The sequence below is a fragment of the Arvicanthis niloticus genome, chromosome 14 (assembly GCF_011762505.2).
Source record: "Arvicanthis niloticus isolate mArvNil1 chromosome 14, mArvNil1.pat.X, whole genome shotgun sequence".
Taxonomy (NCBI): domain Eukaryota; kingdom Metazoa; phylum Chordata; class Mammalia; order Rodentia; family Muridae; genus Arvicanthis; species Arvicanthis niloticus.
Genome location: NC_047671.1, coordinates 31474416 through 31489566, shown reverse-complemented (window position 1 = coordinate 31489566; position 15151 = coordinate 31474416). Strand labels below are relative to the sequence as shown.

Below are 15151 nucleotides of genomic sequence, written 5' to 3'. Positions count from 1 at the left end.
TGACTCACAATAAACCAACGATGCCAAATTTAGTACCCCTAGGCCATCAGGTATTCACTAGCCAATGACTTCCTACTTCGTGACCTAGGCTCAGTGCGGGAGTCTCTTCTTCTATTTGCCATAGGTTCACCTGGCAGATCCACTGATAGCTGATTGGTCCTGGAAATGTTCACTTCCTGTTTGGCATTTGGTGGGATGAGAAGAATGACGAGGCCCATTAAATCTCCAGAAGGGTAGCCTGGGCTCATTTTAGCCATCTGGCTTCTAAAGGCAACAATAAACAGGGAAAGCTCTAACATCTAAATTTAAGCCTTTCTTTATACATTTCTTTATACATTTTCTTTATACATTTCTTTATACATCTACATTTAAGCCTTTCTTTATGTCATGTTGCCCAATATTCATTTATAAGATGAAACAACCCTTACAAAGGGATCAAGATTCAATAGACGCTATTTTTTCATTTCCTTCTTTCATTTAGTATGTATGTATGTTTGTATGTATGTATGTATTATTGGACATGGTCTTATTATATATCCTTGGTTGACTTTGGAATGTGTTATGTAGACCAGACTGTCCTTGAAGTTGACCTCTGTTTCTTTATAAGAGGGACCCCCCCCAAATTGTAGCCACTTAAGTTTTTAATTCATTATATAGTTGAAATTAATTTAAATATATTTACAAGTGATATTATTTTAAATCATATTGAACCCAAAGACATTCTTACTGACCTAGACTTTTTGGTGGAAAACTAAGTTTCAGAGCAGAAATTATTCTGAGCTTTCAAGGAAGCAAAACCAGTTTAATTTGATTGCACACAGCATGTGTCTATTAACCCTTGTGTCTATAAACCCAAGAACATTCAGTAGCCTTGAGCAGTCAGTGTGTGTCTTATTTTGCAAATACCATCTATCCTAATTTGCTTTCCTGTTGTTGTGATAAAAACCATGACCAAGACCAAGTTGGGGAGGAAAGGGTTTATTCCAGCTAATACTCTGGCACCAAGGGTAGAAATTTAGTAGGAACCTAGGGCTGAAATGATGAAGAAGGGGTGCTTACTGGCTCCATCTCTGCTCATGCTTACCTAACTCTGTTATATAGTCCAGATCCACTTATCTAGGGATGGTGCCACCCATAGTGGACCGAGTCCTCCCATATTGATCATCAGTAAAGAAAATCTCTCACAGACATAGCCATAGGCCAATCTGATTGAGTCATAATGAAAACAGAGAACAATTCTTAGCTGTGCATGGTAGTTCATAGTTGTAATCTTAGCAAAGGAAGAATATCTTGATTATGAGATCAGCTTGGGATATGCAGCAAGGTCCTGTAGCAATGAGTGAGCAAGCAAACAAACAAACATACCAGCAAACAGCGCAATCCCCAGGCAGGTGGATGGAGGTACCACATACAGAAGTACAGATGACTGACTGGGGTCAACAGATATAAAAGAAGGGAAGGATGGGGCCCAGCCACAGCACCGCATGGTAAGCTTGAGATGCCAGGTGTTTGTCCAAGAATGATAGCAGGGACTACCTCAATCCATACACATGTAGGTCTAAGTGTGTCTGAGACCCAAACCCTTGTTTTCTACATTCAAACCTCTACACAGGAAATTTCAACTGTATCAAAGTATTTAGGTTTCTTTCTTTATGTTTGCTGAGCATGGTTTGGAGGATCTCTTGACTTTTTTCTGTGAGTAGCTAACTGTAGCAGGAGTCTGAAAGTCTATTTTAAGAAAAAAAGAAAGAAAGAAAACTTTAGAAAATGAAGGTCAAAGTCTTCTAGCTTCTTCAGAAGGAACAGAGGAAGGAAGAGGAGAAATGACAGACAGAATGTAAGATTCTGGGGTGTGGGGCCGGAGAGATGGCTAGGAAGTGGAGAGTATTTGGTGTTTGTGTAAAAGACCTGGGTTTGGTTCCCAGCCCCCACACAGCGGCTCACAACCGTCTGTAACTTCATCTGTCCTCTAGGGTATCTGAAGCCTTCTTCGGACTTCTGCGGGCACAAGGCATGTATATGGTGCTCATACATACATGCAGGCAAAACACTCATATGCATAAAAAATAAGATTCTGGGGTGTGTCTGAGTCTTTCACACCAGCAGGGACTTCAGGTAGAAGGCTCTGTGCCTTCCCTAAAGTCACCCAGGTAGACGGATCTGGACATTCTGTCTTCATCTCTACAAGTCTCCCTTTCCTCCTGAGAGTACAAATTCTATGAGTAGTCCTGTAGAAAGACTGTTTAGCAAATGTCTAAACACAAAGTACATGTCGTTTGTCCTGTTTAAGGAGAAGGTTTGGGATTCATTGGGAGGGGAGACGTCTTTACACAGACTTCCTGTTGTCAGCAGAGTGAGTTTGGTTGTCAAGGCTTCCCGTGTCAAGAAGCACACATGCTTTGAGCCAGCTCGCCACAGAGTGCTTTATTGTGTCCACTCACACACATGGGCATCTTAGCACAGCTGACGTGTCCATCTGCTGGGAACCAACAGCTGGCTGCCTGGCCTGTCAATGTGGCTGCCGTCTCAGCTAGCAGCTGCTGCTTTACTACCAGGTAGCTGTGCTTGGAGGAGAAGCAGGCTGCAAGGTTGTTATTTTTGGAATTCCTTGGATATTGCACCGTGGACTTGGCATTGGATGGAGCTGGTCAGTGTGTCTCATGGTGCCAGCTTCTTATTGAATTAATGCTTTCCATGTAAGACAATTAAAAAGAATTCTAGACCAAAGGATACAGTTATTATAGTCACTTGAGTAGGGCATGGTGCTGATTCCCTTCATCATTTCTGCAGTAATAGTCGAATGTCAGCCAATTAGTTAAGTCACAGCACCCATAGGAATTAGGTTTAAACCATGTTCGTGGAATTACCAGCAAATTTGTGACTACCGAGAAAGCAACATGTGTGCATGCCTCAAGTGTCACGTTTACCCTAGAATGACTTGTTCTTTTTCATCTATGTCTCTCAGCTGTCATCCCATGTCTGGAGAGTGTGGCTGCAAGCCGGGTTGGTCTGGACTGTACTGTAATGAAACATGCTCTCCTGGTTTCTATGGGGAGGCTTGCCAACAGATCTGCAGCTGCCAAAATGGGGCGGACTGTGACAGTGTGACTGGAAGGTGTGCCTGCGCTCCAGGATTCAAAGTGAGTAGCTTGGGCTCTGGAGGCAGGAGAGTGATGCTGGGTAGAGAACTGCAACAGCGTGGTTTACTGTGAGCTACTGTGAAGTACAGTAAATGTGATCGAACCATTCCCGGCACTCATGGGAAGGGAACTGTTTGAGATCAGAAACTTTAACAGTCCACTGATGGCTGAGAACACTGATGAAACTATCAAGGCATCATTGATGTTCAATATTAAAACACATCAGGAAGTATGACCCATTGTAACTGTTCCTTATATACTGCTTTTATTCTGACCTATTGGCAACAAAGTAATAGCTCTCCACGTGGTTGTTAGTTATTATTTTCAACAGTTTCTGTTTGAATTCCACAAAATTGAAAGACACAACATGCGTCAGGTTAGCATTTATGATATGTTCACACTCTACACATGGTTTTGAAGCCCCTTTGGGGGTTCAGATTCTACAGATGTACCTGTACAACACCGAATTGTGCCTGTGGTCCCTATTGAAAAGGGGAAGTGGTTAACTGTGATTCATTTCTTCCACTGTAAAGAAGATAACACTGAAGTCTGAAGAGTGTTGATGGTCATTCCGGAACACATAATGTAGAAGGAGTGGGCTGTGGAGTCACAGAGCCAAGGGGACCTTTCAGAGTTTCCTGATCAGTGTCGCGATTCTCAGACTGACCCCTGAATTAACCTTCTCTTAAGAGTCTTCGTGGTTTTGAAAAGAGATGTCCCTGGGTTACCTTCCGTAGCTCAGTTCTGTTTAATGCCCACTGCTGGATATATTGAATCATACCACTGGCTGAGCAGTGCCGTGGCTCAGCCATTAACAAAATTATGTCTTACACAAGGCAACCCATGAAGCATCTAGGAGCCTATGAACACTGATGTGCAGTGTTTGTACTCTTGTTGACAATAATTTTACAGCTACAGTTTGTGTATATACATCTACGTGCATAAGCAATGGAGAAAGGTTTATTTTGGAGTTCTGTTATGAAGACAAATCAAAAGAAGTCATTGGGCTTTTGTGGAGGCAGAGGTAATATTTGATATATTATCATAAACACGAGCCAGGCAAGATTGTACCTGAATCTCTACAATTTGTATAGGAATGGAAGTATAGCAACTTTCAAAAGTATAGAGTGTTAAAATCAGAGAAGAAACATAATTAGCATCACCAGAGTATGTTTGTGTTTGTGCTGGCATAGATTCACTTGGTAAAAATAACCTGCGTTCTGCTGTTATGCTCATCCAGGGAACTGACTGCTCCACTCCGTGTCCTCTGGGACGCTATGGGATAAACTGTTCTTCTCGCTGTGGCTGTAAAAATGATGCCGTCTGTTCTCCCGTGGATGGGTCATGCATCTGTAAGGCAGGTAAGCATATGTATGTGAATCTTTTATCTGGTCCTGGTCCTGTTACGTGCTAGAGTCACTGAAAGTCACCCCAATGGGGCTCTAGCTCTAAATTCAGTAAAATCATAAAATGATGACTTCAGCATCCCTCATCCTTCCCGAGTCCAGAAAAGAAACTCAAACTTGTTCCTCTCTGAAGGTGCTGCCAGCTTTCAAAGTCTGAGTCCATGATTTGGGAAAGGGTAAACAAGCAGACATGTCTATGACCCCAAATGGCCCAACTTGGAATCATAACTAGCAATGTAGCCAAGCACAGATTTTATGTGTGGCACAGAATGTATCCTCCTCCGTAGATGCAGCCAGGATCTTGGAAACACATTTTTCATAGTTAATGGCTATTGCTTCAAAGATGGGGTTAGTCTTCCAAGGACGAGCCTTCCATTGCCTCTCATATAAACAGAAAAAGCTTATCATTCTACCCTGAACATCACAGCACGTTAAAGTCGACCTCACTCCACATCCCTTCCAAGGAGCCCAAGGGATGCTTCTCAGCACTGGCATCCCTGACCGATCACACAGCACGGTTGGCTGTTTGGTTCCTCGGGGGTTCCCTTTCATTTCTGGTTGAGGCCTTTTGTGGCAGATCCAAGGCTGTCTGCTACTTCTGGGACAGTGCTGTGATGCATTTCCAAGATGTCTGTACAGGGAGAAGTGGCTTGGAAGGGCTCAGCGAAGCTCCCCGTTGCCTTTGTTTTTTCACACACTCTGTCGTTCTTGTCACGCAGGCTGGCACGGGGTGGACTGTTCCATCCGCTGCCCCAGTGGCACATGGGGCTTTGGCTGTAACCTAACGTGTCAGTGCCTCAATGGTGGCGCCTGCAACACGCTGGATGGAACCTGCACCTGTGCACCAGGATGGCGAGGGCCAAAGTGTGAATTTCCCTGCCAGGTATGTATGCTCTGGGTAGCTTTGCCTGGAGGACTATGCAGGAGGGATGACTTCTTTGTAGTTTTTTTTTTCCCCTGATGGAAAGTGAATGAGTGTGACTCAGTCTTCAGTAACTATTACAAGACTCGAAGTAGACAGAGGCTTGGAAAGGGATCGAGTGGAAATCAGCTAGGAGGACTTTAAAGAATATCTCCTTCTCTCCTTTTGGCCCTCTGCTGATCTCCCAACCTCCCAACCCCCCAGTCCAGCATTTTCTGGTTCTTATACACTCGCCTTTTGGTGGCAGCCAGGCAGCAGCACTGGTCAAACACCCAGTGTATGCCTGTCAACTCTCCAAGTATTTTGTTTCCATTATAATGGAAATCTGCATGCTTTGGGGTGGGAAGTGACAGGGGATTGAAAAGGGGGCGGTGGCTGGTGTCACAGAAATGTGCACTGGAGTGATGAGGGCAGGTTTGGGAACAGCCTTGGCTAATGTAAATATTTCTGGAGGCACAGGAGTCTCCTCGGTGAGCACTCCCTTCCCTTGACCTAATTTGGAGCTGGGCATCCTTAGAGTGCACCCTCCTCCATAGCTGCTGTAGGCTAGCTGACGGTGAAATGGGGAGTTCTGTAGTAACCTGTTGCATGCCTGCTTTCCAAAGCACTTGACTGGCTTCTTTTCCTGTTCACATCACACTTTCTTCTTGAGCCTTCAAGCATCCTAACAGCAGTGGTATGTTCTCTTCCCCCAGGACATCATCAGATGACAATGTGACCCCCCCTCCCCAATTGGGCCATTTCCGAGACAGGGCTTTCCCCAGACCTCTTTTTTTCCCCTCTGGGCCTCCTCTTGTTAAGTACAACCCATTTTCTAAAAGAGAAAGGATTCCTGCCCTGTATTATTCTGTGCTCCCCAGCCCCCTAGGAGTTAAACTAGCTTTGCTGTGTCTGTTCAGACCAGTGAACCGATTATCAATGCCCGGAGCTAGGCTCTTATGTTGTCTTTTACTTGCTCATTATAGACAAAGTGGAAACCCCAGTGTAAGCTGCCCATTGTTTTGCATTAGATGTATTCGTAAATCTGGGGAGTCTGATGGCCCAGTGGCTTCTGTTATAAGAGAGCTAACTGCTGTGCAATCCTGTCAAACATTAGTGTAGCCTAGTGAGTGGTTAGGTGGCTTCTTTGCTTAATAAATTCTAGGCAAATGATTACATCATCTAACACCCGCTGCCTGGTAATGCTGTTTCTATGTCCCCACCCCCAGTCACTGGGCTGTTTTCCTCATTGTTTGGGTGCTACAGGGACGTTTGTAATACCCTACACCAGTTCCTAGAATCTGGGGTAAAAAAAATAAGATTTCTCTTCAGATAGAAATATTTCCATTTCTTCCTCATGAATCATACCTATCGCCCAAGAGTCCCCTCTTCATTGGACTACTCAACAGTAGCATGTACGTGGAGGGGTGGATGGGGGGGGTCTGCCGATGGAGTGCGCATTTACAGTTCTGAATTATAGTGGTCTACACAGCTTGGTCTCTTTCTGGGAAAAGAAGCTATGTGTTAAAGAAAATAACAATAGATTTTCAGTTTTCTTTATTATCTATCTAATCTGCCTATCTAGTTTGTGTGTGTATGTTTGTGTGGTGTATGTGTGTTTGTGTGTATGTGTGCATTTCTTTTTTAGGTGGACAAAGACCTCTTTCTCCTCTAAGGAAGACAATTATAGGGAAGACCAAACTATGTTTTAAGAATAGTTAGAGACAAATGAACAGTTTTTTGAGTTGTGGTAATGATAAGAAAAGGCTCTCTCAGTCAACTGGCATGCTTATATTTACTGTATGTATGTATATGCATGTGTTGGCATGAGTGGTTTAACCATGCAAATCTCCCAACTATTGTATCAGGAGTAAGCTAGAGTTAAAGTAATTTTAAAATGCTACCTCCTCAGGCTTGCATTTTGCGTCATGGGGACAGGTAGTATGCGATGCATGTTCCTAAGAAGCGTGTCAGGGCCATTGTTGTTTGGAAATACCTAGGTTTGTCATTGCTGGCTCTAATGTTCTCTTCCTTGCAGGATGGCACGTATGGGCTGAACTGTGCTGAGCGTTGTGACTGCAGCCATGCAGATGGCTGTCACCCCACTACGGGCCATTGCCGCTGCCTTCCTGGATGGTCAGGTAGGAGCTTAGGGCCAGTGTTTAAAAGGGATAACCAACACTTTAGTATCTAGTGGTGCTGTTTGCCTCTTCAAAAAAAAGCACACATACAGCTCGGTTTTTCAGGAAAGAAAATAAAAATGTAGTAAAGTCCCCAACAAGGGGACACAATCTTGCTATGATATGTTAAGTGTGGGTGTGACTAATCAGTCACCCAGGGTAGTCACTTCTATTGAGTTGACATGCAAGATCTGGTTGCTAAAATGTAGGCCAGCAAGATTTCTGTGATATATTTTGAGTATTGAGAGAAAAGGAAGAATAAAATAAATCCCCAAACTATAATTAGAATCACTATGGATATAAAACTATTAACTATTACTAATATAGTTCATATACAAATAGTGAATCTCTTTCCTGGAAATTAAGGTTTAAAAACTGTATCTTTCTTAAAAATTTGAGTCATGACAAATTCACATTATGATTAGCATGAAATTTCTAACCACAGTAGAAATATCTCCTTATTTTATGTGGCTTTATGACTTCAGCTATGAAGTTTATCAGGCAAGTCAGGGTGCTGGAAGAAGGATGTTTTTACTCATGATGTCCAAGTTTGCTTAGTTTTAGTGCCATCTTCAAAGCCCGCAGTAAATCATGAGCAAGAACATCACTCTTCTTACAGGAAGGACCTCTTTGCATTCCCACCAGCAATGCCTGAGCGTTCCCATGTCCCTACCCACACATCTGTCTTTCTGGTGACATCCGTCTCCATGGGTGTGAAGTGGTACCTCTTTGAGGCTTTGCTCTGTGCTCCTTTGGTGACTGGGGATCTATCCTGTGTATTTATTGGCCACCTATAAATCTTCTCGGTAGAAATATCTATGTAGAGCTTTCATTAACTTTTAATTGAGCTGTTTTTCTTTATATCATTTGGTTCTAAGACCACATTATATAAAAGATCTTTGCCAGACATGATTTGCAAAACATTCCTTTTTATTTTCAGATTTTTTTCTTTGTTATTTTCATAGTGTTCTTTGGAGCAGAAGTTTTTATTCTGATAGTCTACCTTGTCTAATTTTAAAATTTTGTGTTCCCTTGTGTTTTTTTATATCAATTCTAACTAATCAAGCTGGAGAGATGGCTCAGTGATTAGGAGTATTGGCTGCTCTTCCAAAGGTCCTGAGTTCAATCTCCAGCAACCACATAGTGGTTCACAATCATTTATAATGGTTCTCTACATAAGATAAATAAATAAATAAATAAATAAATAAATAAATAAATAAATAAATCTTTAAAAAGTTTAAGGTATCATTGTTTAATAGAAAATTACAGAGATTTATTTTTGTGTTGTCTTCTAAAATTTTATATACACACATCTCTCTCTTTCTCTCTATCTCTATCTCTATAAGTCTCTATCTCTATATCTATCTTTTATACATAGGTCTTTGATTCACTTTGAGTTAATCTTTTACATAGTATAATTGGGGTGGGGGGGAAAACTTTATTCTATAACCAATGATCCTCCCCAAAGAGGTTTTTGAAGACTATTCTACTCCTTATTGGTTGTCTTAACTTCTTCCTTGCCAGAAGTCAATTTCCCATAGATGTGAAGCTGATTTCTGGATGTCCTATTCAATCCAATTGGTCTGTATGTTTGTTCTCATACTAGCAAAATTCTTCCTTGATTGCAGTAGCTTTATAGGAAGTTTTTAACTGGGAAAAGTATAAACATTCCAATCTTGCTTCCTTTGTATGGTTGGCTCCGTCATGCTGGCCCCCTTGAATTTCCATATGGGTTTTTGCATTAATACATTAGCCTCTAAAAATAAGCAAGATGGAAACTTAATGGGGTTTAGCGGATACTTTAATTTGGGGAACACTAGAAATTTAGCCACATTGAGTCTTCTTCACATTAACAAGCATGGCCCGTAACCAGCAACTCCTTCAAGAGGGTCTTTGAGCCCTCCCAGAATTTGCTGAGAGCTTCTTCAGTTGCAGATAAATGGAAGAAAACAGGAATGAGCTGCCATGTGTTAGTGTCATGAGTTAGAGCCACTTTATCAGATAGGGCTAGCTGTTCAGTGACTTCATTTGCTGTCCGTAGGAGCGACCCGGGCCTCAAGGCCCCTGTCTTTGTAGTTTCTTCTTGCCTTGTCAACCTGGTTTACAGTACAAAAGTCCACCTTTCTATGTCCCTTATCATCACTGATGTTGAGGCTGGATTGTGTCAGGCCTTAAATAACATCTGTGATTTCACCAGGGTTCTTGAGTTTTGCAAAATAGACAGACTGGTATTTAATTCTCAGTGACTTTAGTGAGAAAAATAGCACGTACCTTCTGGTAAATTCAGTGTGATCCTGACAGAGAAGCCACATTACTTGACTTGGGCCCTATTCTACCAAGTCTACTTTTGTCTTATAAATACATAGAGAATGGGAGGTGTCCTTGAACATACCAATCAGAACTCAAGTGTCAACCTGCTCTGATGATTTAAAAAGGCCAGGATATAAAAGGCACACCCTAATACACAAGAGGGAAGCAAGAGATGAGTTGGCTTAAAGCCAGTCAGAAAATGTGTTCCTGGCATTCCACAGTCTGGGTCATGGGGTAAGACAAATTATCCCCCATCTGGCCTTAGACCTACCAGGCTCCTGTGGGAATGCACTGGCTTTGCCACACAATATGATCATATAATCCTCTCTGCATCTGTGACCAGCCTGCTTCCTGTCTCATATCATGGATCTATGGCTCTCTCGCTCTCTCTCTCTCTCTCTCTCTCTCTCTCTCTCTCTCTCTCTCTCCCTACACTCTCTCTCCCCCTTGTCTCTCTGCTCTGTAGCCTGTACTTATGTCTCTATTGCTCTCAGGCCAGCCCAGTGGTCCCAGTGCCTCATTTCTCTGGGTCTTCCATGGGCCTGGGTTTATAAGTAGCTGTCAGTCACTGAGCCTGTCGAAAGCTTGTTCCCCACACTCATAGTAACATTTGGTACAAGCAAACATATGTGTGTGTGTGTGTGGGGGGGACAGTTTCAGAAAGTTTAAACACATCACATTCAGATTGAGAGCTGGATTACCTTCTCTATACAGAAAGGACAGTTTCTGCGTAATATTTCCACAGGACATCATTTCATTGCCGGCCATGAATAGACTCTTCTTTTTTCAGTGATGAGTTTGATTTTAGTAAGTTCCTTGTTAAGATTTGTTTTCACCACAGGAAGGAGGCTTTGTTTCTCACCAAGGAGCCAGGTTTCAGCCAGATCATCATCATGAGCCCAGAGAAGGCCAGGAGTTGGTCTCTTTTCTTCTTTGTTGCTGAGATTGTTCTAGGTGTCATGCATGTCCAGTCTGATGTAACAAGGAGATGTCCCAGTGAACTGCAATAAAGGGCTTAGGCTATTCCCCTGACTGAGGAAACAAAAGTGGCACAAAGTGTTCAGCCAGTAAGGACACAGGCAGGGGTGGCCATGAAGGACAGATTGGAGACAGAGGGGAGGCCATCAGTATAGGTAGACTGCACAGCCATCACCTCGTCTTCGAAGGAAGTCTGGTTTCTTAACCTGGAGTCCTCACCACCCAAAACTTTGCGGTGTTAGGTGTTATCTCAGGTTTGTGTCTTCCTAAAGGAACTGAGATTTTTCAAAACAGGGCTATATTTCATGGTTCTTGACTAGGGGAGGAAGGGCCTTGTCAGCTCAAATAGTATAACTTCATTGAAATTATATATGTATAATATTATATATAAATATTAATGTATTATATATAACACAATAAATTAATATAAATTATATATGTGTATATACATAATGATGATTAAATAAAAAAGAACTTACAAATTTAAAAAGGAGCAAACAAGGATGGATGTAAGGTGGGGTGTGAGGGAAGAAAGAGAAGGAGGAGAAATGACATAATTATATACAATTTCAAATAGTTTTTAAATGAAGGAAAACCTGTCTACAGATGTTAGCATGTTTTAGTGAGGAGGAAAATATAATACCACGGATGTCAGCCAAAACCCAAAGTGCATTCAATATTCTAACTTCTCTTTCTAAAATAAATGCACCACTTCCACAAAGAAAGGAAATGCATGTTCACTATACGCAGATATTTACAACCTTAGTCTACAGACAATTTAAGTCAATAAATGTTTTATTGGAAAGAAAGAGACTTCATTGGAAAGCTGAGGAAAATGAAATGCCACTGTAGTCAGAATATACATTTTAATCCTTTTGGATCTGTGGGGCACGTGGTACTGTGATCAAGGATATCAAGGCTGTCTTGGGCTTTGTACACATCAGTATTCACACCGCACACATACACGCGCCCTCACATACCGTGTCTGGTACATGTACAAACACATCCCACACGGCTATAAACTGAAACTAGTTTTTCAGAAATGATTGAGAAATTCCAGAGGAGATACAGTTTTATGTAGATAGACGTACGTGGATGTGCAATTTTCCAGAGTAGTAGTGGAGTGACAGGCTTTATGAAGTACTTCCTAAAAAAAAAATGGTAAAAACAGGTTGATGGTTCTTCCTTTCTGCTCTGGGTTCAGTCATCCAGGAGCACCTACTCGCTGAGTATCACAGCTAATCACCATTTAATTCCAGCTGCCTGAACACGTGCGGTCTGTGGCCTGCTTCCCCTGCTCTGGCCAACATCACTGTCAACTGGGACAGCTTTCTATTTGCATGTTCCCAGTTGCCATCTAACACCTACTGAATGGGAGTTTGGAGAGTGGAAGAGAAGGTGGGGCAGGAACGAGGCGGGGAGGAGGAAGCTCTCACCAATCCATGAAGCACTTTTTGTGCAAATTTTGAAAAGATTTGAGAATCTCCCAGGATGCTCTCCTGGGCACATGGGGTGAGCTGTGTGTCTTCCAGGGGCACTTATCTAGAATACTACCTACACAACACGACTTGGTGGTCCTTTCTGTCATTTAAAAAGTTAGCCCAGTAGCCCAGAGAGTGGCATTCTTCAGTCTGTTTAGTGGAATCTGGTACACCTTGTCTTCCTGATTATTGCTTATGGAGCCAGAGGACCATTTCTTGACAGACAACTCATAGCAGTGGCAAAAGAAAAGATGATGCTCAAAGATGCCTTTGTACCAGAACAGGAAAATTAGATAGTGAACTGTTGGAAGGGGGTTAATGTCACACCAGCCCCTGATATCCCTGGGAAAGTGAGTGGGAATCACACAGCATGGTAGAGCAGAGAGATGGGAACACAGAATGGAATCAGAGGTGGGGGTCCTCATCTGAGGCCAGTCAGGAATGGGAGACCTGAGAGGAAAGCCTGTGGGCATGTCAATAACAAGAAATCAGCTTCTCCATGGCCCCCCGGAAGCAGAACTAGAAACCCTTTTTGTCCTAAACACCCACTGCAACCACTGAGACAAATGAAAACTACCTTCAGGGTTTATCTATTCCAACATAGCTCTCTGGCATCTTAGTGCCAGCCTTCCAGTGATGCCTAAATAGTTACCACAAGGGGCTTGGGAGAGTGGAGTCCCAGAGTCATATAAGTGAAAATCCACTTACGTCTAGTCAACATGCAAGTACCTAATTAACCGCAAGTGCAAATGACTCACTTCTGAGACCTTCTAGGTCTGTACGCATAGAGAGCAGGTATCTGTCTGTCCCTCACATGATGGACAGAGTCTCTGAAGTGAGAATGGCTCCAGAAAAGCCACCAGCTTTCCCACTCTGACCCACAGCCTGCTGTCTGCTTTCACCCAGAGCTGCACTAAGGCAGGCAGGGCTGGTCTTGTGGCTACAGATGTGAGCCTCCCTGTTATCTATGACCGAGAGAGACTTTTTTTTTTGTCAATGCCCACTAACAAGGTGCAATTCAACAACCACAGTTGAGTGTCTCCATGTTCTACATAGGCATAGTGGTTGCGTTCTGGGAGGGAAAACATAAAACAGTGTCAACTCCTTCTGTGTTCTGTCAGGACAAACTATGGACAGAGGCAGTACACTGTTGAATTGCTTGCCTATGCCGTCTGTGCCATCACTTTGAAGATGATGTCGGGGATTGGGAAACTAGTGAATTTATGACCAGATACCACAGTTCTCCTCCACTAACCTACCCCCAATTACTATTAACAAATATCTGTCTTACTCTAACACGTATTTAATAGATTGCTGCCCAGGGTTGAGACATTGAATCAAAATAATTTTCTTTCTTCTCCAACATGCCAGATATTGTAATGCTAGTGTAAGGGATATGAGGAATTGGGGCTATGTCTTTGAGAGGGGAAATAATGACATCCCAGATGATTTATTACCACACGCATGCAATCGCAAGTGCCCAGGGAATGCTGGTTTCCCCGTAGAGGTCCCCAGCTTAATGCATCAGGCATTAAAACCACGAGCATTTCTTTAGTGCTGCCTGGCTGAAGTTTATCACGGTCATTCAGCCATCGCCTAGCAACTTGAAAAGCCTATCAATGGGCTCTTTGTCCCCAGTCCTGGCAAAAAACACTCCCTCGCAAATCGCCTTATCAGTGTTGGAAATTTTATCAGGAAGAAGTGCTTCTCTTGAGCAAAACCGCTTGTGGCTCTAAACCCACCCTCTTCCCATCTGCTCCCTCCTCCAATTAATTTAGAAATTATTTTTCAAAGCAACTAGTTTTGAAGTTTTTAATCTGTTCCTTGGTCAATGTCCCAAAGAAATCGAGTATTTCATTATTTTCCTATTTCTCTTTAGTTGGGGGTAACGGCTCCCAGCCCACAAAAGTTTGCCTTCCTGATTCAGGAAGGAAAAGGGGCTAGCACACACAAGGACCTGTGTCATGAGGACCTTCCTGCTCTGGTTTCTGCCCTCCTGAGCCCCCACATTCAGAGCAAATGTTCTCCCACTATTCACTGGCCCATATCCTCTCTGCATACACCATCCCTGAGACAGACACACTGAAAGCATCACCTCTTAATCAAGACACACTGGTACCCAGGGCCAAACATTACACTCCGTGTGTGGTAGTCCTAGACAGCACAGCCAGGCTTTCTTGCTCTCACAGCCGACCAGCTGAAAGGATGCGTTGTTTTGGGTAGGGTAGGGGACAGAGGAACTTTCCATCTGCATCTTCTCCATCTGTCTATAGAATTCTTCTTCCCTTGTGGATGGTTTTGATCTGTGTCTTCTTGTTGTTTGTTTGTTTGTTTGTTTGTTTTTTCATTTGTCACCTCAATAATCTCAATCTGTCCCCAGACTTTTTGTCTTCAAGACTCATCTCTTCACACCATCATCCACTCTCCTATAAAGCAGAAATGTATCCATGCCATCTCTCATTGGTCTCTCATAACATGGCACATGGGTGTGAGGGGCAGGGGTCTCTTAGCTATTCTCCATCGGTCCACGGCTATTCAGATGCTTCTCTTGGTATTTCTAGTTCCTAAGTTTCACCTGTTCCCAATGTTGGTAATTCCTGAATACTTCTGAATAATTCTGCATACTTCTTGGGACTCCGAGTCACATGGCCACTGTTCCCTCAGCCTAGAACTCTCTTTCCTCTCCCTTGATCCAGGTTACTAGACAAAGCTGGAGGTATGGCCTGGGGCTTTGTCACCCTGGAGTTAACTTTTT

At 42.9% G+C, this 15151-nt stretch overlaps 1 protein-coding gene across 1 annotated transcript in view; it reads left to right on the top strand.

The window, feature by feature from the left end:
- Megf10 (multiple EGF like domains 10) overlaps positions 1-15151 on the top strand; it is a 156304-nt gene that overhangs the window by 111471 nt on the left and 29682 nt on the right. The window contains exons 10-13 of the mRNA XM_034518166.2: positions 2966-3140; positions 4381-4501; positions 5266-5429; positions 7486-7588. Coding sequence (XP_034374057.1) covers positions 2966-3140; positions 4381-4501; positions 5266-5429; positions 7486-7588 — 563 coding nt within the window. The remainder of the gene's footprint in view (positions 1-2965; positions 3141-4380; positions 4502-5265; positions 5430-7485; positions 7589-15151) is intronic.